At 40.5% G+C, this 26,826-nt stretch overlaps 1 protein-coding gene across 1 annotated transcript in view; it reads left to right on the forward strand.

Annotated features, from left to right (window-relative positions):
* Nucleotides 1-3,142: 3,142 nt before the first annotated feature.
* The window catches only part of PAPPA2 (pappalysin 2), a 331,690-nt gene continuing 308,006 nt past the window's right edge, over nucleotides 3,143-26,826 (forward strand). Inside the window, exon 1 of the mRNA XM_058310161.1 lies at nucleotides 3,143-4,055. Coding sequence (XP_058166144.1) covers nucleotides 3,143-4,055 — 913 coding nt within the window. The remainder of the gene's footprint in view (nucleotides 4,056-26,826) is intronic.

Here is a 26,826-nt window from a genome sequence, read left to right on the forward strand (position 1 = left end):
TGGGATGGAAAGGAAAGGGAGAGGTGGGGTGTTGGTGGGCAGGGTTATGATGTCACAGCAAAAGTTACAACAGGAGGAAAACACAGAAATGGTTCAACATTTTTTTTTTAACTTTGGACTGCCAAGAGCTGAAGGAGAGTGGTGAGCAAAGGAATGAAGGGGGGGAGAGAGAAACTAAACTGGAAGCTTGAGTTTTGTGTAGCTTCTTGAAACCTTATGAATGGATTACTAGCAGCAGAGAGCCAGGAGAGACCTATAGGGGATGCAAGATCATTTACACATTAAAAGTGGGAGAAAAGCACGGCGGAATTCTTCTTTACTCTGTTATCCCTCCTTCCTGAAATGAATGGTATGAAACCTTTTTCTGAGGGTTGTGGGGGTGGTATAGGGAGGGGAAGTTTACTTCTTTTCTTACCTGAGTGTCTGAACTAAGTGACTCTCCTTCTTCTTTCCTAGCTTCCTTCCTTCCTTTCTTTCTTCCTTCTTTTCTCTCTCTCTTTCTTTCTTTTCTTCTTCTCTCTCTTTTCTCTTTCTCTCTTTCAATTTCTCTTTCTTTCCCTCTTCCTCTCTTTTTTCTCTGCTTTTCTGGTTTTCTCTACCCCCACCCCACAGCCCCAAGCTCTGTTCTTGAGCTGCCTCAGGAAAGAAAAAAAAAACAAAAAACAAAAACAAAAACAAAAACAAAAAACAAAAAAAATGACTGAGTCAGAAAATTGAAAGGATTTTGGGAAATGATAAAGCAAAAGTCCAAGATATAGGAATATCTGTTCAGTAGTATCCACGTGCCTGAATTGATATCTTTTTTTAGGAGCTTGCTTTTGAGGCTCCAGAGGATGGTTGCATAGGGAAATAGGGCATGCTGGAGATGGGGTGTCCAGGACACAGCATTCCTAATGCAAATAAGTCAGTTATTACCTGGGGTGGAGGAGTTGAGAAGACAGTGAGGAAAACCAAAGCAGAAGAGGTAATATGACCTTATTCCAAAGTATGTGGGCTGTATGTTTTATATGTGGGCAACGCAAGCAATGATTTTTAAAGCATAAGTGATTTTTCTTATTACTGAATCAAGGACCCCATGTATTTCTCTACCTGTTTTCTACCTACGTGTGGTCAAACATCCTCACCTGTGTTGAAAATTCAGACCATTCCCTGTGTATGTTCATGTCTGTGTGTGTGTGTGTATGTACATTCACGTGTGTTTAAGGGCAGAATATTTTTGATAGCCTATATCCAGGCTAAAATTATTATGGAGGTTAAAATCACATTATTTGCATCCCCATCCTATCCATTCATTTCAAATCAATCGAACAAATAGCTGCTTGGGTCTAGTTGTTCATTTTTCTAAATTACTTATTTTGAGCATCTCATTTGTTTATTTGCTCACTCAACATATGGTGACTTTTAGTAACTTCAGCTTGAGTAACTTTAGAGAGAAAGAGAAAATCTGTGTAGTATGAATTCATGTCATTTCCATTCAATACTTCTCAAAGCGGGATAATTGATTTCTCCTTTCTCCCAATGTTCAACATAAGTGAATTCAGGCTATCATTCTTTTAAAATTCCAAATGACTGAAAAAAGAAAAAAAAGTAAAGGGTTTTTTTTTGATCAAACAAACCAAAGAGATACCAGTGGTCCCTAAAAGGCTAGTTTGGATTTATTAGGCAGTAGGCAGGTCTGCTTATAACACATTTGTGACAGTGTGTGTGTAAGAGAGAGAGGGACAGAGAGAGAGAGAGAGAGAGAGAAAGATTATGCAAGAAAAGAGTGCTCCAAAACAGTATTGATTGTTTGCTATTGATTGTGTAGGCTGCGGCTGCTGAAAGAGAAAGCCCAAGATGTTTACTGGGGAAACCAAGAGTAGTGTCTGTCCTGGCTCCCTTGCCAATGCCTCAGTGAGGTGGGGAGCTTTCGGGAGGAAGGAGGGGACAGGGAGTAGGTGGAGTGATGCACTGAACTTATTAGCTTTGACATCATCATTGTCTTTAAGTGAAACAAACAGGAGGATAATTTCAGGCAGAGAGAAAGGGAGAGAAAAGGAGAAGGTGACCTGAAGTACATGCTCTTCTCGCTCTCTTTCCAGTCTTCCCAGGGACCCACAGAGCTCCCAGAAGGTGAAGTCAAGGGCTCTCAGGCCCATAAGGTTGTTAGTACATCAGACTGGCACCCCAAAGGGTAACTTCATGAAGACTTGCAACATACCAACAAATTGGAAGGGGATAAAAAACCTTCAACAGTCAACAACTGTAAGACCCGAGCTGCCCTCAATTCTAACCTGCACAAGCAGTCTGGAAGCTGGATGGGGATCTGGCTGAGGAGGACAGTGGAGAGTGAAAGTTAAGTACAAGCTTGGATTTTTGTGCCCCTGGATTATTTTTGCATTTTTAGATATGAAGCATCATCTTGTGTGTCTCCCTCTATAAAAGTTCCTCTAGCAATTTGTTTTAAGTAAACATATTTTGGGTTAAGAAATACAAAGAGAAGGTAATCCCTAGAGAGGGAAGAATGATAAAGAAATGAAAATTAGAGAATAAAATTATTTTTAATGACTTTAGGTAGCTAGGGCTGTGTGTTTGCAAGTGAATGTGTGAATGAGAGAATTTGACTTGAATCCATGTGTACCTCTTATAGTATCAGTGAAGGGAGGGGCCGCTGAAGAAGAAAAAGCAGAAGCAGAAGCAGAGGAAGAAGCAGAAGAAGCAGGAGAAGCAGAAGAAGAAGAAGCAGAAGAAGAAGAAGACGAGGGGGAGGAGGAAGGGGAGGGGGAGGAGGAAGAGGAGGTGGAGGAGGAGGAGAAGGAGGAGAAACCTGAGTTCTGTGGGAGGAAATTCAGAAGAACCAAGAGAAATTAACTTCATTCTGCAAGGGTCTAAAATAGAGCAAGAAGAGAGAGGTAGAAGAAAAGAGGCTTGAGGGAAAGTGCATGTAGTGGACAAGGCACAGAAGCCACATTGGCAGAAGAATATCCAGGTCAGGTAGAAGACATGCTCTTTTGGGACTGCTTGAGAAAGTTTGGTCCCTGAACAAAATAGATTCATTGAAGACTGCAAATCTACTTGCTAGTGCTAGCTGTCTCTTTCTCTTCTCCCCTTCTTTGCAGTGTAGAAGTGGACTTCCGGCTCTGTACAAAGAACTGGGGAAGGTATGATGTGCTTAATGATTCTGAGACTAAATCTGGTGCTTCTGGCTGGTTGGGCATTCAGTGCCACCAACTCTGAGCTGGGCTGGACACATAAGAAATATTTAGCTCAGAGGGGATACCTGAATCAGGTGCTATCGGAAGGAGAACGCTGTTGGCTGGGGGCCAAGGTTCGGAGACCCAGAGCTGCTCCACAGAATCACCTCTTTGGGGTCTACCCCAGCAGGTCTGGGAACTACTTAAGGCCCTACCCTGGCGGGGAACAGGGAACCCACTATGCAGAACATGGAAAGCCAGACATCAAGGAAAATGCCGTGAGCCATGTTCTCCAAGACTTGACCCAAAGTGTAGCTGGGAGTGAGGTTGAGCAGCCAGCTGCCCCATGGGTAGGGGATGGTCCTATTGGGCAATCTGAGCTGCTGGGAGATGATGACACTTATCTTGGCAATCGAGAATCCAAGGAGTCTCTAGGTGAAGCTGGGACTTGGGAAAGTACAGCCACTCCTGCCACCACCATCACCACCTTCAACCACCTGAAGGATCCCAAACTAGACATCCAAAGGAAGGGCTGGACCAAGACCAGGCATCCCCGGCAAGTGGTGAAGAGCCATGCAAAGGACATAAGGGAAGACTCTGATATCTCTCCTCAGCATTTCCAGTCTTGGCCTAAGCATTCCCCTATGCATGAGACCAAAAACCATCCTTTGGAGGACAGCATCCAAAACGGTGGCGGTGACCCTTACTGGGAAGGAGAGACTTTTAGCCCCCAAGGAGGATTGCCTGTCTTGTACTTCTCGGGGAGGCGGGAGCGACTGCTGCTGCGTCCAGAAGTGCTGGCTGAGATTCCCCGGGAGGCGTTCACAGTGGAAGCCTGGGTTAAACCGGAGGGAGGACAGAACAACCCAGCCATCATCGCAGGTAATAACCCCCTCCTGGGCTTTCTGTGGCCTTCATGGTATGGCTGGCTCCATTTCTGATTGGGTTAAACTGTAGGGAGAAAGGAGGGAGAAGGGACAGAGCGGGAAAGTCAGGAAGGGCTGGCCAGGGAGAGGGAGTAAGGAACTTTATTCATCTGCACAGCCAGATTCCTGACACCACTGGCAATAATGGTACTATAGCCAGAACAGCATTTGTCCCTTATATTGGTCTTATGTAGCTCTATATGTTGTGCTTACAGTTAGCTCAGCCCTCTTAGTCCTCTTTAAAGGGGAAGCTTTCTTTGGTTCTTTGTGAATGGGGAAGGGGTGTCAGGCTCCATTTCTTATAATCTGGAATTAGAGACCCAGGCAGCTTGGAACACAGATGAGAGTCTGAGGACCTGGGGAATCATTTATGCCTGGGCTGGTCTAAGGCCCCCAGGTACACAGGTGTCAGGTCCCGACTGGTACACTCTCCTTTGACCCCTTCACTCTGTCCCAAAAACCGTATGTCCAACATAGGAAGGGGTTGGGGCGGTCTACGGGAAAAGGTGGGCACTCACAAGCCAGGATCCTGGGTTCTTTCCTGGGTTGTTGTAGGAGGGACCTGAAAATGAAACCTTGTGTGACTCTGGTTTGAATCGAAGGCACCTGTCTGGGAACACTACCCATATTTATTTTCAATGATACTCAGATCTTGGCTTTCACAAAGAGTCATCCAGAAGGGTGAAGAGAAGAGTGGGATTAGGAAACTGTCTCCCATAGTCTCACTTGGCAGGGGATGGGGGGTGGTGAATTAGACTTACTTCATTATTTAATGTCTCATTATCCTTGTGGATCCCTTAGGACAGAACCTAACACAAAGGTAGGCACATGACAGGACCATTTTAATCTTATTAATTTTTGGATCATCCACAGCACTCTTTGATGTTTGCCAGATCCATTTCATTGTTTAGGAAACTGAGACAATAAGAAGTGTGTCAGAGACAGGCAGAGAATAGAATGCCAGAGCCCTCGAACTGGTTGATGACTCCTAAAATTAAAAGCTTCTCAGGTTGCTGGATGCCTGCAAATAAGTTTCAGATCAAGGGGAAAGAAATCTGAAATGAGGGAGCCTCTTTCCATGGGATGTTGCTGGAACATCCCTTCTGGACACTCTGTCTCCCCCTCTTTGGCTCTGATTTCTCCTTGGGAAACTGGGATTCTCAGACACTGAGCACTCTAGAATCTTGTGGTTTTGCTTTATTTTATTTTTTGGTGGGAGGGGGGATGAGGACAAGGGAGAGAGAAGGGGCTGTGCTGTAAGACAGGTGGGGGGTGGTGTGCACACAGAGAAAGAGTAGAAGGAAATCCTTATTCTGGGGCCAAATGGCAGAAATAATGAGACGATTATCTGATCAGAGTTGGCAGCTTCGTAGTTTTTTTTCCCAGATGACATTTTCTTGCTGCCTGATCTTGCTTCCTAGGACCCATCTGCCAGTGAAACTGAGTGCTTGCCATCTAGACTGGGACCCATGACTCTCCTTACCCCTCCTCTTGAAGTAGCTACACAGGGACCTGGAATCAGTGCCCTGGCTGTGTAGAGTTAGAGAAGAACACAAGAAGAATATATATGGGAGGCTCCAAGAAACTCTTGCACTGGGTCATTAAAGTCTAAAGCTGGGGGGGGGAACAGAGAACAGTACAGGTACCTGACCCCTGTCCTGTTAGTTCCGTGTCTTCCTGTGTCATCCTCTGTATGTAGGACTTTCTTTCCAGTGGCAGCATTCCTTGCCACCCCCACTCCCAGCATGTCTCACCTGTCCAGTCCCTCCAACTCCTTCACCCCCTTGATACAATAAACCACTCAGCTCCTTCTCCAAAGTGCCCACCTGAACCCTCTTAACCTCCTCAAGCATGCGGAATTGGGCAAGAAATCTTTTGCAGACCATCTGGCTTCTGAGGTTTCTTCAAATCAGAGCTACCTCTGTGATATACTGGCATTTCCCCTTTAGGTCCCACTCGGGAAGGATGAGGGAAGGAGACCGCCAGGATGGGGAATACCCAGGTCTGTTTCCTCCACCTTCTACCCTGTACCTTTTTTAGATTCATGCACATCAGAAACTTCAGTGCAAATTTAGAGTAAAAGTCTGGGAAAGATGGGGGTTAGGACAAGGCCTTTATTCTTCAGTACTAAGGACCTCGGGCTCCTGAGGGCTTAGGCATGTTGTCTATTCATTGTACTCTGCTCCTTAACCTTCACCAGGGACCCCGGGGCTGAGAAGAGTTGCCAAGCTAGGACTGCTCAGGAATAAAACTCTCTAATTTGTAACAAGTTACTCACTTTCATCAGCAGATCAGCCAGTTTTCCCTCTCTTACCTTACCCCTGGCTCTTCAGCTGGTCACTACCTGCTCCTAGGATTGCTGGCCTTCACCTGTGCAGAATAATGACAATAGAAACATTTTCTGGACTGTGGTAGTTCTGCTGCTCCACTGAGGATAATCCAGGGCTCTTTCCAACAGCTCTCAAACCTCAGCTACTATGTGCTTAACTTAAACCAAGTTTCTTGGTTCTCAGTCTAACAAACTTGGAGGATTTTTTTCTTCAGCAGAGGTCAAGCAATCTGGTCACACCAGCCATTGTATTTGAACCCCCCCAGATGTGAGGCCTTAGGGAATTTTACCTACACAGGGCACTAGGTGGCAGTGTTGCTTCATGCACAGGAAAGTAGGTGCATTCTTGGAAGCCACGCAGTGCAGAATGTCTCTGATCTTGGAGGACTGTCACTGCCCAGGCCTCTGGGCTTTATTTAATCATCTCTTCCCAGTTTTGTTGGTAGGCATCCCTTAGGTTCATCTTCCTGCAAGTCTTTTTTGCAGGGTCTCTGTAAAGGGCTAAAGTGGCATTTTTGGGTTGTGGCTCACTTGCCCTTGTAAGAATTAGTAAAGAAAACAAAATCAATTGGAGTCCACCCCCTGCCCCAGACACCTGCCTTATTCCAAAATAGGAAGCTGGACTACAGAGTGGATTGTTAGAAAACTTTTATTTAGGGTCAAGGACAATGGAGGCCTCACAGACTTCGGGTGCTGGAAGTCTGACTCTTAAGAGCAGAATGAAGGTCCATTTAAATTAGACCTTCTGAACTTGCCTATTTCCTGTAGCTCTGAAAAGGACAACTGAGGCCTAGGAAAAGGATTGTGTGCAACTGCTCCCTTGTCGGGTCCACCATAACAATAGCTACTCGGGGCCTGGCACTGAAGGGATATTTGGCCACCTAGGAACAGACTGAGGTCAGGAGACCATATAAATGGGCCATTGGAACTGAGTGGTAGACAAATTCTGTCCCATATTGGTATGAAATCTTTAAGTTCTAGTACTCAAACCTTAAGTCACCCTTTCCTTTCCCTTCCTTCTCAACTTCCTTTCCTTTCCTTCAACTCCAATACACACAAAGGAGAACATTTTAATAGGTTCCTCCTCACCCGTAATTGATTTCACATGTTCCCTGAAGTTGCCCAGCTGAGTAACCACCTGCAGCTCCAAATTGCAGGAGACCGAGTCACTAAGTCCATGGCAAAATTGGAGCCTGAGCCCAGGTTTCTTCATTCAACAAATATTTATTGAGTGCCTTGCCGATGGCAAGGCACTGTGGGGAGTACAAAGATGTCTAAGAAACCGTCCCTGACTTCAAGACTAGTTTTCCCTTCCAAGGATCCAAGTTTTAGTGCGTATCCCAGTGATGCAAAACACAGAGAGCAAGAACTTGGGAGCAGGCAGACATGCAATTAGATCCCATCTCTAAAACTTATCAGTGCTGTGATCTTCAGCAGTTTCATTGAACTTTTTGGATCCTTGTTCTCCTCAAATTGAAAAATGAGATCATGTCTTGCGGAGTTGTTAAGTATTCACCGCAGGACTTGCCTGTGGCGCGTGTATGTATGTGTGTGTAGATTTACAAAACAATCATGTATAAAATACAGAATTGCTGAAAAAAACCTTGCATTGGTGTGGAACATTTGCTGCAATTGATGAAGCACATTTTTATAACTGTACTAGTATTAACTGTAGTCCAAGATTTAACTAAAAGTTTACTGTTTGCTTTGTGTAGTTTCATGAACTTTAAAAAATTGCTTTTGTTCTATTACCATATATACAACCTAAAATTTCCCCCTTTAAACACATTCAGATACGTAATTCAGTATGACTAATTATAGTCACAATATTCTGCTATTGTCACCCAGCATCCATTACTACAATTTTCCATCCCAAATAGAATCTCCATATATTTTAAAACTTAGCTGCCTATTCCCTACCCACTCCCTGTCCCCTGGTAACCGATATTCTGGATTCTGACTCAATGAGTTTCTTATTCTAATTATTTCATATCAGTAAGATCATACAATAGTTGTCCTTTTGTGTCTGACTTATTTCACTCAACATGATGTTTTCAAGGTTCATCCATGTTGTAACATGTATCAGAACTTCATTCTTTTTTAGGGTTGGATAATATTCCGTTGTGTGTATATACCACATTTTTTTAATCCATTATTCAGTTGATGGACACTTGGGTTGCTTTCATCTTTTGGCAATTGTGTAGAAGGCTGCCATGAACATTAGTGTACAAATAACTTTTTGAACCCCTGCTTTCAATTCTTTGGGGGTATATACCTAGTAGTGGGATTGCCAGGTCATAGGGTAATCTAAACTTTCTGAGGAGCTGTCAAACTGTCTTCCACAGTAGCTGCATCATTTTATATTCCCATGAGCAATGAATCAATGTCCGTATTTCCCTACATCCTCCAACATTTACAATTTTCTGTTTTTTAAATAGTCATTCTTTTTTTTAAGATACATATAATTTTATTTAAATAAATGGAATGAATCATACTTATCTTGGCATGTCATTTGCAAATGTGACAGTATACAATTTCCTTAAGAAAAGTCAAATATAGCAACAACAATTTAGAATGCTATCATGCCCTATCAGATATTTGAGACCATTCTTAACTCTTAAAAAGTTGCACCTTTAAACTCACTGGGTCTCTTATTTTTGCCAGTGAGCATATATATATAAATGGATTGAAGAAATTTTTAAAACATTGTTTTAAAAGAAGGTTTAGATTACATGAATGTTACATCAACACTATATGGATTCCCATATGCCCCAGTCCTTCTCCTCCCACACTTTCCCACCTTAACTCCATTCATTAGTGTGGTACATTTGATGCAACTGATGAACACATACTGAAGCAGTGTACTAACCAAGGACTATAGTTTACGTTATAATGTACACTTGTCCCACAGAATTTTATAGGTTTTGACAAAACGTATAATGACCTGCATCTGTCATTGCAATGTCATGCAGGACAATTCCAATGTCTCAAAAATAGCAGCCTTTCTAATGGGTGTGAAATGGTATTTTACTGTGGCTTTGATTTGCAGTTCTCTGATGGCTAATGATGTTCAGCATCTTTTCATGTGCTTTTTGGCCTTTTGCATATCTTCTTAATATACAAATGTATCTTCTTCTGGAGAGATGTCTTTTCAAGTTTTTTGCCTTTAAAAAAAATTGAGTTCTTTGTATTTTTGTCGTTAAGTTGAAAAATTTCTTTTTATAGTCTGAATATTAGATCCTTATCTAATATATGGTTTCCAAATAGTTTCTCCCATTGTGTGGTCTGCCATTTTACTTTCATGATGAAGTACTTTGAAACACAAATGTTTTTAGTTTGATGGATTGAAGAAATTTTGTGTCTATTTTGTCCTTCATAGAACAAAAGTTTTTATTTATTTAGTTCACATTCATCTATTCTATTTGTTGTTGTTGCTTGGGCTTTGGATGTAAAGTCTAAGAAACCATTGCCTAGCACAAGGTCTTGGAGATGTTTCCCTACCTTCTCTTATAGGCGTTTGATAGTTCCAGCTCTTACATTGAGGTTTTGGTCCATTTTGAATTGATTTTTGTATATGGTGTGAGGTAGGGGTTCTTTTTCCCTCTTTATTTGCAAATTGGGATCCAGTTTTCCCAGCATCATTGTTGAAGAAACTATTCTTTCTCAAATGAGTTGTCTTTGCCCCTTGTCAAAATTCCATTGACTATAAATGTGAGGGTAGATTTATGAGCTCTCAATTTAATTCCATTGGTCAATATGTCTGTCCTTCACCAGTACCATGCTGTTTTGATAACTGTAGTTTTGTAATAAGATTTAAGATTAGAAAAGTGTGAGTTCTTGAGCTTCATTCTTTTTTCAAGATGGCTTTGGCTATTCAGAGCTCCTTACTCTTTTATTTAAATTTGATGATTGACTTTTCCATTTCTGCAAAGAAAGTTGTTGAAATTTTGATTGGCATTGTATTGAATCTGTAAATTGCTTTGGGTAGGATTAACATCTTACCAATATTTTGTCTTCCAATCCATGAACATGGAATGCCCTTCCATTTATTTAGGTTTTCTTTTAGCAAAGTTTTGTAGTTTTCTGTGCACAAGTTTGTTACATACTTGATTAGATTTATTCCTAAATATGTGATCCTTTTAGTTGCTATTGTAAATGGAATTTTTTTCTTGATTTATTCTTCTGATTTTTCATTGCTAGTACATAGAAATATTACTGACTTTTGCACATTGATCTTGAATACCACCAATTTGCTGAATTCATTTATTAGCTCTAGTAAGTTTGCTGTGGATTTTTCAGGATTTTCTGTATATAGGATTATGTCATCTGCAGATAAGGAATGTTTTGCTTCTTCCTTTTCAATATGGATTCCTGTTATTTCTTTCTCTTGCTCAAGTACTCTGGCTAGAATGCCAATATAATGCTGAATGAAATAGTGACATTGGGCATCCTTATCTTTTTAACCTTTTGGATTAAACATTTTTTTCTCTTCATCAATGCCTACTTTCATGTTTGTTTATTTATTTTTATTTGTAGCACATTGAGACCCTTTTCATTTCTGTCTCGATATATTGTTTTTGTGGTTACCACGGGTTTAAAATTTAACATTCTAAATATATAATCATCATATTTGATCCGATACTAACTTAACTTCAGTAGTATATAAATACTGTTTGTGTACCCCTCCATCCCCACACCATTTTTATGCTTATTACAAATTATACCTTTGTTACATTGTCCCAAAGCATAAATTTATCTTTACTTTGTGTGCAATTGTATTTTAGGATGTAAGAAGTGGAGTTACATACTAAAAATAAAATAGTATTGAAATTTGTAATTACCCAAATGGTTACCTTTCCAAATGTCTTTATTTCTTTTTTCCCCAAATTTATTGAAGTATATCACTCATACATAAACATACATAAACAATACATAAATAGTAATACTTATGAGCTTACAAAACAAACATACAAAACATGATACAGCATTCTCATACCTCACCCCACCACCAAAATCTTGCATTGTTGTGAAACGTTTTTAACTGATGACGAGAGAGCATCCTCAAATATTACTACTAACCAAAGTATCTTATATTTGGTGTATTTCCCCCCAGCCTACCCTAATAGTTTTTTAAAAATATCATTTATACATGAACATACATAAACAGTAAGTGTATAGTAAAAGTTGTGAACTTAACAAAGCAAACATGCATAATATCACACAGGAGTCATATACATCAGCTACCACCAACACCTTAAATTGTTGTGAGATATTTGTCACAAATTATGAAAGAATATTGTCAAAATCTTACTACTAACTATAGTCCATATTTTAAACTTGGTGTATTTTTCCCCAAACCACCCTATTATTTTTTAAATATATTTTTATCATCTAAGTTGTGGACTTAAAAACAATCATACACATGTGCAGAATTCCCATACAATAGCTCTCTATCAACACATCACATCGTGGTGAAACATTTGTTACAGATTGTGAGATAATATCAGACTATTACCACCAACCATGGTCCATAGTGTACACTGGAATTATTTCCATATTCCCCTATTATCAACATAGTACATCTTTACCATAGATGCATGAATATTATAGTACTGCTTTTCACCACAGTCCATAGGTTACTCTAGTTGCATTTTTCTCATGCTTCTCTACACTCCCACCACCATCCAAAAGTGACGCACATCTGCTCTAGCTCACAAAGGACACTCTTGCATCTGTACTGTCAGCCACAATTCTCATCTACCTTTGGCTTTGCTTTGTTATTCAGTCCCTAGATTATTCTCCAGCTTACTTTCAAGTAGCATTTACATACCTAGACTACTCTTTTCAGCCGCATTCCCTTTTATAAACCAGCTGTTGCTCACTATAATGTGTTACCATCAACTCTATACATTTCCACACTTTTTCAGTCAAGTTAATTAAAACTTCTACATACATTAAGCATCAGTAGTCCATTTCAGCCCTCCACTTACCTCCTTTAAGAATCCACCACCTATCAACTACCAGATCTTAAAGATATTTTCCTACATTTTCTTCTAGAACCTTTATGGTTCTTGCTTTTATATTTAATTTTTTAAAATACTTTTTGTGTTAATTTTTGTATAAGTAGGAGATAGGGTCCTCTTTGTTTCCTTTGGCTATGGGTATTGATTCTCCAAGCACCACTTGTTGAATGGACTGTTCTGCCTGAGCTTGGTGGTTTTGATATGGTCATGTCAAAAATCACATGACCACAGATGTAAGGGTCTGTTTCTGAATCACCAATTCAGTTCCACTGGTCTATATGTCTATCTTTATGCCAGTACCATGCTGTTTTACCACTGTAGATAGGTAATATGATTTAAAATCTGGAAGTGAGAGTCCTCCAAATTTGCTTTTCCTTTTTAAGATGTTTCTGGCTCTTTGGGGCCCCTTTCCCTTCTAAGTCAAATTGATAATCAGGTTTTCCATTTATTTAAAAAATGCTCATGAAATTTTTACTGGGATTGCATTGAATCTATATATCAATTTGAGTAGAATTGATATCTTAACTATATTTAGTCTTCTAATCCATGAGCATGGGATATCCTTCCAATTATTTAGGTCTTTTAAAATTTCTTTTAACAATGGATTTTAGTTTTCTGAATAAAAGTGCTTTACATCATTGGTTAACTTTATTCCTAAATATTTGATTCTTTTAGTCACTATTGTAAAGTGGAATTTTTTTCCCTGACTTCCTCCTCAGATTGTACATTACTAGTGTCTTTTAAAGTTTATTTCATCTGATACAAGTATAGCTACTCTGGATTTGGGTTTTTGTTACTGCATGTGTGGAATATCTTTTTCCAACCTTTCACTTTCAATCTATTGGTCTCCATGGGTCTAAGGAGACTCTCTTCCTGACAGAATTTAGGTGGTTCATATTTTCTTATCCATTCTGCCATTCTGTCTTTTTATTGGGGAGTTTAACCCATTAACATTCAATGTTATTACTGTAAAAGCAGTTTTTATTTCACCCATTTTGTCCTTTGGGTTTTATCTGTCATATTTTATTTTCACCACTCTTTCAATGCTTTTAGTTATTTTTACGGATATAATCTTCATTTCTAGGCTCTCTCCCAAGCCTCTCTTTTGTATTTTATTTTCAGGCTGTAACATTTCCCTTTAGTATTTCCTGCAAAGCCAGTCTTTTTTATATAAACTCTCTCACTTTCTGTTTATCTCTGAATATTCTAATCTCACCCTTATTTTTGAAAGATAGTCTTGCCAGATATAAGATTCTTGGATGGCAGGTTTTCTCTTGTGGTATCTTAAATATATCATACCACTACCTTCTTGCTTCCATGATTTCTGGTGAGAAATAGACACTTAATCATATCTTATATGTTATGCATTGCTTTTCTCTTGCTGCTCTCAGAATTCTCTCTTTGTCTTTGGCATTTGACATCCTGATTAGTATGTTTCTCCAAATTGGTCTCTTTGGATTTATGTGGATGGGAGTATGTTGTGCTTCTTGGCCTCTGATATCTATGTCCTTCAACAGGGTTGAGAAATTTTCTACCACTATTTCTTCAGATATTCCTTCTACCCATTTTCCCTTCTCTTCTCCTTCTGAGACACCCTTGGCACATATGTTTGCATATCTCTTGCTGTTATTTAGTTCTCTGAGACCTTGTTCAATTTTTTCCATTCTTTTCTTCATCTGTTCTTTTGTATATTCACTTCCAGAGGCCATTTCTTCAAGCTTACTAATTCTTTATTTTGCCTTCTTATATCTGTTGTTATGTGATTCCAGTGTATTTTTTATTTCATTTATTGTTCCTTTCATTCCCATAAGATCTGCTATTTTTCTATGTATGCTTTCAAATTCTTCTTGGTGTTTATGCAATATCTTCTTAATATCCTTAATCTCTTTAGCCATCTCATTGAATATATTAAGAAAATTTGTTTGAACATCTGTGATTAGTTGTGTCAACTCCTTTATGTCATCTGGAGGCTTTTCTTGTACCTTTAACCGGGGCATATCTTCCTGGTTCTTGGTATGGATTATAATTTTTTGTTGATGTTTTGTCATGTGGCTTACTAGATGTATTTATACTGGGTGCAGTTTCTCTCTTTAGTTTATGGCTTTCTTGCCCTTTCTACCTGGTTGTGTAGTAGGAGCTGGGATGTAGTTGGTCCTACAAGCCATAGAGGCTCAAGCTGCCTGCATTGCCCCAGGGACTGAAGAAATTTCTCCCATCTTTTTCCTTTGCCAGGGGTAGGGAATGAGCCAAAGCCATGTGTAATAATCCAAACCATGCAGGCCTAAACTGTAGATGCGCAAAGAGACTGATGAAGCTTCACATCCCTCCCTCCCCTGCCTGGGGTGGGGTGGAGCTGGAGGCACGGGCAGCAATCTATGCCATGTGGATCCAAAATGACAAGAGTTGCCCTGGTAGACTTTTGATTATTCAGTCTGTGCCAACTGAAATGTACCTGCAGTTATCTGGAGAGGCTGGTGCAGGTTCTGCCAGCTTCCTCTCTGCCAGAGATTGGAAATGAAGCTTAAGCTAGGGCTGCAGTATAATCTGGGTGGAAAGAAGCCGACCCCTACCAGCACGTGATTTTCAGTCCTCCCTGCTTCCCTTCATGTTGGGAACAGGGTTAAAATGGCAGCTCCTGGCCTCTTTCCAACTTGGACAGTTTCAAACTTTAGTTCATTTTAGGATTATGCTTTAGCCGCCAAATTAACTAATCAGTAGCTGAGGTTGGTGCCCAAATGTCTCTTCCTTCCCCATTTTTGGGGAATGGAGCTTCCCATTCCAGCCACAGAATAGCTCTTGGGTGGATTGTTGCACCCATGGAGGATGGGCACTGACCTGTGTGGTGTGGAGTGCTCTACTTATGAATTCCCTCTGCAGATGGGTAGTTTCCTCCTCCTATTCTTTCAAGGATGTTTCAGGATGCTGTTCTGGTCTCCTGGCACTCCCAAATAGATGCTATAGATAGCTCTGCATTATTACTAACTGACTTGTAGCACAAGCTGACTCTAGGAGCTCCGTACTCTACCATTGTCTTGTTGGTTGTCCATCTTTATTTCTTTATGCCACTTTGAACCTGTCTAGTGTCCTTTTCTTTCAGTCTGAAGAACTCCCTTTAGAACTGCTTATTGGGCAGGTCTAGTGGCAAAGAACTCCCTCAGCTTTTGCTTATCCAAAAATGTCTTCATTTTTCCTCATTTTTGAAAGGAAGCCTCACCGGATAAAAAATTCTTGTTGGCAACTATTTTCTTTCAGCACTTTAAGTATTTCAATCCACTACCTACTTGTGCAGTGGATTCTGATGAGAAATTGACAGTCTAATTGGGACTGCTGTACTGGTTTGAGTCTTTTGTGGACACCAGAAAATTATCTTCTTAAACTAACCCATTCCTGTGCATGTAAACCTATTGTATGTGGGACCTTTGGGCTAGATTCATTTAAGGGACCTTTTGATTAGATCATTTTTATTAGATTACCAGACCCAGAAAAATCCTTCTTATGGAGTCATATATAAATGGAGGAGGGGGCAGAGAAAGAGAGCTGCCATTTTTTACCCTGCAATGTGAGAGACGCCTCCAGGATAACTTACTGGCCACAAAAAGACAGAGTAATCCCAAGAGGCTGAGAGAAAGGCTGGAGGCTGGAATCAGCAGAACAGTTTGAAGCGAAACAGCCAAACTGTATGCCTGACTGCCCACAGCTGATACCCTCATATTGTTCGTTCATTAGTTTCCTGATATACTTTAGTTTTTTCTCTTCATTTCTTTGAGCATATTGAAGGTCAATTTTTAAAAGTTGTTATCTGGTATGTTCATAGTCTGGTCTTCTTTGTTGGTGCTTTTTGGAATTTTATCCTCTTCCTTTGGAAGAGCCATCATTTCCTATCTCTTTGTTTGCCTTGTACTCTTTTGTTGTACATTGTACTTTTTAATATTTTAAAATGTTAACTCTGGGATTTATTCCCTGAAATGTCTGTTTTATAAAATCTTGTATCCAGCTGGTGATATGACAAATATTTTCTTGAATGCCAGCTCTCCCATCAGGAAGGTCTGCCAAGATAAATGCAAAGTGTATTATCCTCCCTGTCTCTCCTGGGCCTCTGTCTTATCCTAGGCTTGTGCTTGCTAGTGGCTTAGGAGTTCCCATTTTACAGGATTTTGAATCACCCCTCTAATTTCCAGGAGACAAGACCTTCTTCTTCTCCAGGCATTTCCAGGATTAAATCAGGTAAGCCTTTGTTCCCATCTATCTACCTCAATTGTTTCTTACACTACTTTCATTGTCTCAAGTTGCATTTGCCTAGGGGACAAATTCTCAGAGGTGGGGCATGTCAGAAAGGACTTTTCCAAGTCAGTCTTTTCCAGACAGAACAAGACCAGGGACCCACAATGGGGGCCCTTTCCACCTCCAAATTGCTCTGGAGGGGGAATGAGGGAGGGGCCAGGAAGGGCTCCTGGAGCTTCTTCCACAACAACCCAAAGCTGTGCTTTCTTGACCTGCCCAACCAGTGCAGCTCTTTAGCTGTCCTCCACAGTTCTGAGGAAGTATACTGTTTTTTTATTCTCCTCCATTCTCTGTCTGTAGCAGGTTGGAACAATGGCTGGCCTGCAAGGTAGGCTAATCCCTGATTAACATTGACCTCTGTCCACCCTGGATCTTGGGGAAGTAGATTTTTATCCCATTGTGACTGACTGCAAGAGTGGAGGTTGGTTGATGATAACTGCTGAATGTAATGGGTCTTTGTGCCAAACCAGGGCACTGTCCCTCAGTTTTGTTTTTGCTGCCTATGGAGGTGTCTTAGGGGCTTTGGAGGGGAGCTGTCACAGAGCAGGGCTCACCTCCCTTCTACCTTCAAGAGGAACAGATTCTCTCTTATCTGTTTCATATGGAGAAAAGGCTTAATTATTACTTTTAAAAAAGTCTAAACCCTGCAAATCTAAAGCAGGAGTCACCAAACAATGGCCTAAGAGCCACATCTAGCTTGAAATCAAAGCCTGTTTGTGAAAATAAAATTATTAGAACACAGACACACCCATTCTATCACATATTCCATCCTAAATGGCAGAGTTGAGTAGTTGCTTCAGAGAACTTATGGCCTGCAAAGTCTAAAATATCTAGAGCATTGTTTCTCAGACTTTAATGTACAGGGAGATCACCAGGGACACTTCTTGAACTGTCATGGTAGTAATGAAACTACACCTAACAGTGGATACCATGAGGATGTGCCTCATAGACCTCTAACTACAGGGTGTTTCCTTGACCAAGGACCCCAGCTGCTGGGATCATAGGACCTCTAATTATCACTGCATTTTACTAAGGCCATGCATTCCTTGGACTCCCAGCTGGTGCCTGAGTGTGGCAGGAATAAATGTAGATCAGTTCCTAGGAGATGAAAGATTCCTCTAATAGCTGGATTTGACTTGATTGCACAGCAGTCTAGGGCATTTCTGCCCAAACTTTCTTCTCGCTCTCCTTCCCTCAGGATCATTTGCCTCATTGTCTGATGGCTTTTCCATCCTCATCAGGCTCCTAACCTATTTTTCTTCCCTAATAAAACCCATATATGTCTAAACCTATCTTGGCATCTGTCTCTTGGAGAAACCAGACTATTCCAAGTATAGATTCTGATTCAGTAGTCTGGGGCATGCTGAGTTTCTGCATTTTTAACAGGTTCCTAGATGATGATAACACTGCTAGTGTGTGGGCCATGATTTAAGTAGCAAGGCTATAGGCTCATGAAGCTAGAATAGGGGTTGGCTGTTCTATAAAGGATCAGAGAGAAAGTAGTTTGAGCTTTGCAGCCCATATAGACTCTGTTACAACTACTCAGCTCTGTCATTATAGCATGAAAGCAACCATAGACAACACTTATACAAATTGACATGGTTGTGTTCCAACTAACTTCATTTACCAAAAGATGTGGCAGGCCAAATTTGACTTGTGGACTATTGTTTGTCAACCCTTTGTATAGAGGATTCTTCCTGCATGCTCTCCTTCTCCCACAGACTTGTTTTGCTTTGTTTTCCAGTTCTATGCTATCCAGAAGCATACTAAGAGAGAGACTGTGGCAGCATTAAGGGATAGAAAATCTGTATTGTTCAAGTCAAAGCAAAACTGCCCAGAGATTTCCTGCAGTATCCAGTCATGCTAGCTTGTTGGTTTGAGCACTCTAGACAGTTTTTATATTTATTTTTTCTCTTTTCTCTAGATAGCTTCACTGAAGTATAATTGTCTCACCTATTTATAATGTACAATTAATATTTTTAGTACATTTACAGAGTGCTAAATCTAGCAACTATCTTCCCAATCTAATTTCAGAAATTTTTCTATTCCCAAAAGAAACCCCATACCCAGTCAGTCTCCATGTGCCTTCTCTCCTCTCCCCTCCCCTCCACCAAAGCCCTAGGCAACCATTAATCTGTTTCCTATCTCTACAGTTTTTTCCTATTTGAGACATTTCTTATGGTGGAATCATACAATGTATATATGTGTATAATGTCTTTTCCATCTGGCTTCCTTTACTTGAGGTTCATCCATGTTGTAGCATGTAGCAATACTTCATTCTCTTTTATTCCTGAAAAATATTCCGTAGATATGCCATCTATTCATCAGCTGATGGACATGTGGTTTGTTTCTCCTTTTTGGCTATCATGAATAACACTGCATGAGTATTAGTGTAAATGTTTTGGTGTGGGAATATTTCATTTCTCTTGATTAGATACCTGTGGATGGAATTACTAGGTTATATGATAATTCTATGTTTAATCATTTGAGGATCTGCCAAACTATTTTCCAAAGTGACTGTACCATTTTATAATACCAAGCAATGTAAAAGTTTCAATTTTATATATTTGACCACCTAAAATGAAGAGGGCTTCTGTGGCATTACTAATGAGTAGGGCTTGGCCATTGCTTATGTCTGATAGAACTTCTGCAATCTTTGAGAAATTGTCCTATAGCTTTCTTGCACAATGAGAAAAGACACAGGGGATGTTGATGTTGAAGCCTCTGAAACCACAGAGAGCCCATTCTGGTTGAGATGAGTGCTCTAACAACCTCCCTCCTCTAGCTTCACAGGGATATCCTGTGATGTACTTTTCTTCCCTCAACCTAGCTTTGCCTCAAACTGCATTACTTTCCATTATTTTCCCCCTGGATAGGTCCTAAGTAACATATATGTGGGGGAATAATGCCATGAACTTTCTCCTGTTTACCAGCTCTCAGTCTGGGCCCAGATGGGTGCTTGGGCATTGCCATCTACCTGTAACTCATTATGTTCAAGGTCTGGTATCTTATTCACAGCATTAGATCTTGGACTTTGGAGTCATCCATTTGTCTGGGGTAAGGGTGGAATAAGGAGAATCACTTCCCAGTGGTTGCACAAGAAGGAGTTTCTTCTGAGATTGACTGTGTGCTTGTCCTGCTTGTCAGACTTCCAGCTTCAGTACCTGACATTTATTCCTCTTCCTTTAGCCCTTCCTCAACTTTCAGTTACTGTGAAAGACTCTCTTCTTGATCCTTTCTATGATAATCAGGTAGATGATGTGGTGGGGTTGAGTCTGTGATAGACCAGATGCCATCATTAGCTGCTCATTCCTTCAACTTCCGTTAGCTGTGTCTTCTCTCCAAGACCTCAGGGATAATGATGGGGGATGTACAGGGAGGGAAACCCTCTAGAGCTCTGATGCGCTGATTGGTTGGAGTACAGGAATGACAAAGGCAGCACTGGAAAGTGGAAATCACTTTTGGCAGCTGAAATAAATCCAACCATTTGTCTGTCACCAGCAATACTTTTGTCCTTCTTCACCTCCTGCTTTCCTCTGTTTGCACTTTTTATTGTTCCTTTGGGACTGGCTACCTTAGCCTGGCTCCTTTTCTTTCCTGTCTTAGGCCATGACTTGATGAGGCCAAATATACAGAAGAGTGAGGCAACACCTTATTTTGGATTCTAAGCAAATATGCCCTAAATATCTCTTAGCTTCAATTCCTTGTGTCATAAACAAGTACATAAATTCCATTCTTCTGCCCTCAAATACATGGAATCGAGTTGCTTTGGGAATCATCAAATCTCTTTCTGCTCTCATTATACAGCCCACGACTCAGAAAGGATATCTCTATGCCAAGTTTATATCCAAAAAATAATAGCATATTCTCCTTTCCATCCTAACTACTGGCCTTAAAGCAATCATGCTCTTTGGATGTTTTTAAAAAAGATAACATACTGGCCTTAAAGCAATCATGCTCTTTGGATGTTTTTAAAAAAGATAACATACAGGAAATAAAGTTCAGTGGGCAAACCAAAAAATACCAATTCTCACTATGAATCATAAGTGAGTGATGAAGAAAAGTGATTCTGCCCAAATATACAATATGGTAACTGGAACTCAACATCTCAGAGCATTTTGAAGTTGAAACATTGCTATGGCAACCCAATTGGGATATCCAGACCAATAATTACGGTTTATTTCTGGATTAGAAGTCCAGCTACCTGGTCAAAGAAAAAGTCAAAGAGTATAAAAGTTAGTCACATAGTGAGTCATCATTCAAGAGGTGACTCAGCATTTGCTGATGTTCCTCTTCATACAAATAATTGCTGTACATTCTGGGCAGCATTATGAAAGAAGTAAAGTAGTTGTTTCTATCTGTTCATTCATTCCTTCACTTATTCATTCACTTACCATTTATTGAGCCTCCACTAGGTCAGGGTATAGGCACTGAACCACATGCTAGGTAAACAAGAATGAATAAGGCCAGAACTGAGTCTGAAAAGTGCTCACAGGCTAGGGGAGGGCAGACCTATAATTGATTATGTCAGACCCCCCAAAATGGGGAGCAACCGGTCTTGACTGGGCGATTCAGGAAGGCAAGATTCTTTGAAGCTAGAGAGGGAGAACTGAGAATCAGTGAGGCAGAAAGAAGACTGGGAGCTAGCAGAATTGAGAAGAGGAAAAGATAAAGTTGTCAAAAGTGTTAGACAGAGGCACTGAACAGCCATTAGGCCTAAAGTGTTTTCATTGGGTTTAGCTGTTAGGAAATCACTGGTGACTTTAGAGAGAGCCATTTCAGTCCAGAATTGGGAGGGCAGGAAGAGAATCCAGATTATAGTAAGTAGAGTTATAAATGAGAGGTGAAGCAGTAGAGACAGAGAGCAGAGTCTATCTACTCTTCACTGAAACTTGGCTATGAAGGGAAGGGTGAAAGGAGATGTCAGAAGTAGATACAGGTTCAGGAAGGTTTTATTTTAAGGTAGGAGAGGTGGAAGACTCAAGGTCTTGTATTAAGGAACCTTATTCTAAAGTGAGAGATAGGATAAACATGTGAAAATAGTGAAAGCTAAAGTAAAAGAAATGTAGAGTATGAACATGCAAGCTCAATTCTTCCAATAAATTATTAAACATATTTTTATTTAACAAATACTTAGATAGTACTTACTCTGTGTCAAGCACCACTGCAATCACTTTACAAATATTAACTCAGAACAGTTGAGGAAGGGGATTGAGAAACTGAAGCCCAGAGTGGAATAGGACATTGCCTATGGTCATGCAGCTATTCCACACAGAACCAAGTTTGAACCTGAACTCTGTCCATACAGTATGCTCTCGTTCACTATGTGATGCTGTCTCTGAATTTACCCAGAGCCACAGGGAGGTAGGAACTGTAAGGAGTGAAGGGCCTCAACATGTCTCTATCTCAATCCTGCTCCTTCTCCTGTTGCCTCTATCTCAGTAAAGGTTATATCCACACAGGCTAGAACTCTAAGAATTCTTGTCCACATCACTACCCCACAACTTCACATATAATGTGACCAATCAATCATTAAATAGATCAATCACCAAATCATGTTTATTTTACCACTGCAGTACCTTTTGGATCTGTTCTTTTCATCCCTTTGGCTTTGGCCTCATTAATTCTGGCTGTCTCTCAGGCTCCTGACCAATTCAATCTCCAGTTCATTGCAGCCCAAGGGAGAATTCCAAAATACAAAGCAGCTCAAGTCACTTCCTTGCCTAAAACCCTCAGCTGGCTCCACCTTACCCTCAGATTAATGTTCTGGTTCCTCCATATGTTTTAGGGGACCCTATTTAACTTCTGAGGCTCAGCATTGGCCTCCAGGGTAGACGCATGCATGCACACCTATGTGTTCAGATGTGCATACGTGCATGCATATACATATGCTCTCATGTACATGCACACCCTCACAACCGCATTCACATACACACACACACACATACACACACATTTTTGCTTCAGTTTCCAGCCTCACCAAACTACTAGCCGTGACATAGAGGTACAAAACTTTGTCATGTCTCAGACCTCTGATCTTTGTACTTTTTGAAAAATTTCCTTGTGGTAACATATGTACAACCACAATCATGTATAAAGTTCAGAGATATTAACTTCATTCACAATTTTGTGCTACTAACACCGCCATCCATTACCAAAGTTTTTGTACTTTTTCTCCTGACAGAAAATTATTAAGATTTACCAAACCCACCTTCACCTGACTTACTCTTATTCATCCCCACATTTTTAGTTGCTATGACACCTCTTCCAGGAATCCTTCCTAGGTCTCTTTAAAGATTGATTTATGTTTGTCCCCTGATGTGATCTCTTTGTACTCTGTACTTACCCTTATTAAAATATTTGGAACAAATCACCATAATTCTCTTCTGACTTCTTACCCACTCCCCAGATACTTATTGAGCTTCTAGTGTGTATCAGGCACAGTGCTAGGCGCTGATGTCAAACATGTAGGCATGGCCCTACTCCCACTCTATTCTAGACTAGTTTTCTGCCCTGGACTGTAAGCTGCTTGAGATCAGCAAGGGTGTACCTGCTTCACTGCAGTACAACAGCTTAGAGTCAGGTTGTCAAATAAAACTTACCCAATTAATATTTGGTAAAATAATGAATAAGTAAATGAACAAAGGGCAAAATCCAATCTTATAAACTGAATTAAATTGTTATATTTGAAAGTAGACACAGGAGTTCTGGTAATCTTCAAGTCTTACATGATTTGGGAGATGGCCAAGAGGTTGGAAATTCACTTCATAATAACTCTAAGGCGTGATTATCAATTTTTACCTCAACTCTCTCTTCTGCAGTCCCTTGAATCTATTCACACTTGATAAATAATAGACAAAGAACTAGTCTCTTAGAAAGACTTTGACATAATTTGCAACTTGGCTTAACTATGATTATTTTTAAACTTTCAGAAATTATATCTACTCTATTGATTTGCTTCTTCTGGTTTATGGATCTCATTCTCTCACAGTCTCACCCTGGGACGTTTACATTGTATATTCTTTTGTTTTATTTTGTCTTGTCTCCTTTTGTGGGCAGAGGAGAGAAGTAGAGGATGTACCAAGAGAAAAGTATATCTTGCCACCATGAAGAAGGCAACCAGGGAATCAGGAAACTTCTTAAGTTTCCAGTCTTTCAAACTTTTGCTCCTTCTGTGATACTCTCAAAATCTGGAGTTTTCCTAAAGCTCTTTTTTGGGGTGTGAAGTTCTTTTAACATAAAACATTCTTATAGGAAGTATTTAGCGCAGTTTATTTTGTATTCATTCACTCACTAATTCACTTATTCAAAAGGCATTTATCCAGCACAAAGTAGGTATTCAATAACTATTTGTGAAATAAACTCTAACTATATAATAATATTACATTGTTTATTATTAAAATAATAATAAACAATCACAGCAGAGATCTATTTCAGACATTGTTTCAAAGTGCATTGATTTGAAACAACTGCACAATAGAATATTCTTATAATCCTTACAATATAAGCTGTGGCATGAATCCTGAAGACGGAAGAAATCTTGAGCATGTGACAATCTTACTGGGTCAGTAGACAGGGTGAACGATGTCACCATCCTGACTTTAACTAGGGAATAGCCATGGCAGAGGAGGGGGCACAAGGAGGTTGTCCTACTTCCTCTCCCCCTCTGCCCATAGCAAGGTCCAGGAACTCAAGAGAACTACTGCTGAAAGGTGAGCAGGAAGCAAGAAGGTAGATGCTTGCCTTGCTTCTCCTGGCTCTTCTGTCACCTGCTCTCCCCTGGGTCTGCCTCCCACTAGACTGCAGCCTTCCTTCTCTCCAGTCCAGTACGATTTGTGGTTCCTGTCTCCAGATGAAGTTCACACTGCTCAGCCAGCCGGTGAAGCCTTACGATTGCCTCAGGGTTCTCGGGGTCTCTCCAGCTTGTGGTCCTCTATGTCAGCGCAGCACCCAAGTAGAACTGGGCTCTTTGGTTTGAATGAGTGCATGGAGAATAATCCATCTCCGATTTACACACAGTTCTTGATGCTTCCTGATTCTCTAGCATGAACATGTTGTGGAGTAAGGGAAGTCTTTCTCTCCTTTCCACATGGCTGGCCTCTTGCCATCTTCTTGCCTCTGGGCCTTAAATGTCTTACATAATCCCTTCATCCATTGACATTCTTTTATTTACTTAAAGAAAGAATTTTCTTTACTTAAAATTGTTAGGAATTTGGGATTTGGATTCAAACATGCCAGGTTCAAACCCCTTACTAAGTGAAAGAATTGACAAGTTAAAGTCCCCTACTCTGTAAAATTGGAGCAATAGTATCTATCTCAGAGAATTTTCACGATGGTTAAATAAATTAAGACAAATCACATACTTAGCCTGCCTGGCACATAGAAAGTACTTGGTCAAAGCTTGCTGCTCGTTCCATCTTCCCTTGGTGCTGTGGTGATAGACAAGAGATGCAGTGCCTCGACTTCGTGATGCTCCCAGCCAAGAGGGCCAGGCCCGACTCATGCCCTCTTATTCCCCAAGGTCTCCCCTGCCCATTCCAGTCGATACAAATTTTCTTTCCTGAACTCAATTTGTATATCTATGTGACACAATTTAGCATTGAATTATTTGTAGTAAAACCTTAAGTAGATTCCAACTACCCAGTATCCTCAACTAACCATAATGTTTGAGTTACTCTGTTTTTTAGAAGATAAGATAGTGGCATTCAAAATAAGCATCCAGTAAAAGCAAGACCTGCTCCCTAGATTATGTTTTAGGGGTGTGTCCTGGGTTGGTTCAGGGTCATCCCAACCTTTTCCACCTTTTGTGGTCACAGCTACAGGGTGTGTAACAGTAAGGAGAGTCAGAAGGATGATGAGCTTAGAACACTTCAAGATGAACCTGGAGATAAGGACTCCAGGCCCAGACTATCGAAATGGCAGACCCAGAATGAAGCAGCCTGGATGAAACCTTGAGGCCCAAGAAGAGAAGGCGGTTTCCTGATGTCACTTGGTGGCAAGGGCTGAGATCACAATTCAGGTTTTGTGTTTCCCCAATTAGTGTTGTATCAATTTTTCCAGGTTGCGTCTGGTTCGTTTAAATCTCTCACTAAGAAGCAGAAGAAAACATTCTAGTAAGATTTTCAACAAAAAGAGGAAAGACAACATTTTTTATTTTAGTTCTCATTTATCCAGCAATGTCAATTAATTAGATTGCATGTTTCCCTTGTCCTTCCTCTTTCTCACACAGGGGTGGGGTAGCCAAACCCACTTTGCAGCAGGGGGATATAGCAGAGTCCAGCTTTGAGCATCCTCTTTGAACACTGAGCTCTGAGGACTCAGCTGGGTTCAGTTTGAGAACACACATACCCTATGTACTCCCGTTTCCTCTCAGATTTTCAAACTGTGGGAAAAAATGATTCTGAGCCCTTAGGTTCTGACAGGTATAGTATTTGGGCTTGTGTGGTCCTTGGGTCACCTGGCTTTACCAATAACTTGCTTCCTAGTAAGGACTCAGAGACTCCCTGGGTTATTTGTGACCACAAGGGAGAGGCAAAGTGTTCAGATATTACTAAGGAAACACGGGCAGTACATGTACATTGAGTCAATATAAGACACATTGGAGAAATACTAAACGTAAGGAAAGTCTAAAGGATGTCTCACTTTAAGAACACCTGATATGCTGAAATCCTACCTTAGCTGACATATCTTCTTCAAACGTGCTTTCAATAATGACTCCTGAAATGCCCCTGGGTCATTGAGTATATATTTAACACTATTTAAAAACTTCTTTTTAGGGTAGAGTTGATTCTGTAAACTGTAACTAGTAAAAGAAAATGCCAAACCAAATTTCTGAGAGGAAATTCGTAGTTATTTATTTGGTGGAGGAGAGGAAAAAAACAGGAAATTGGTCTTGGTACTGCTTAGCTGGAGTTATAAAAGGAGTTCTCAGAGGGATCTCAATAGAAATGGAGTGAAACGGGAGAAGAAGGGCTGAGACAGCTAGCTGTGGTGCCACCTTGTCTCTCCCAGGATAAGTATGCTCTGGGTATGAAAGTAACTTATTCAGGACTAAGAGATTCAAATATACTCCAAGCTCTCTAGGGTGTGTGACT

This window comes from Dasypus novemcinctus, chromosome 13 (assembly GCF_030445035.2).
Source record: "Dasypus novemcinctus isolate mDasNov1 chromosome 13, mDasNov1.1.hap2, whole genome shotgun sequence".
Taxonomy (NCBI): Eukaryota; Metazoa; Chordata; class Mammalia; order Cingulata; family Dasypodidae; genus Dasypus; species Dasypus novemcinctus.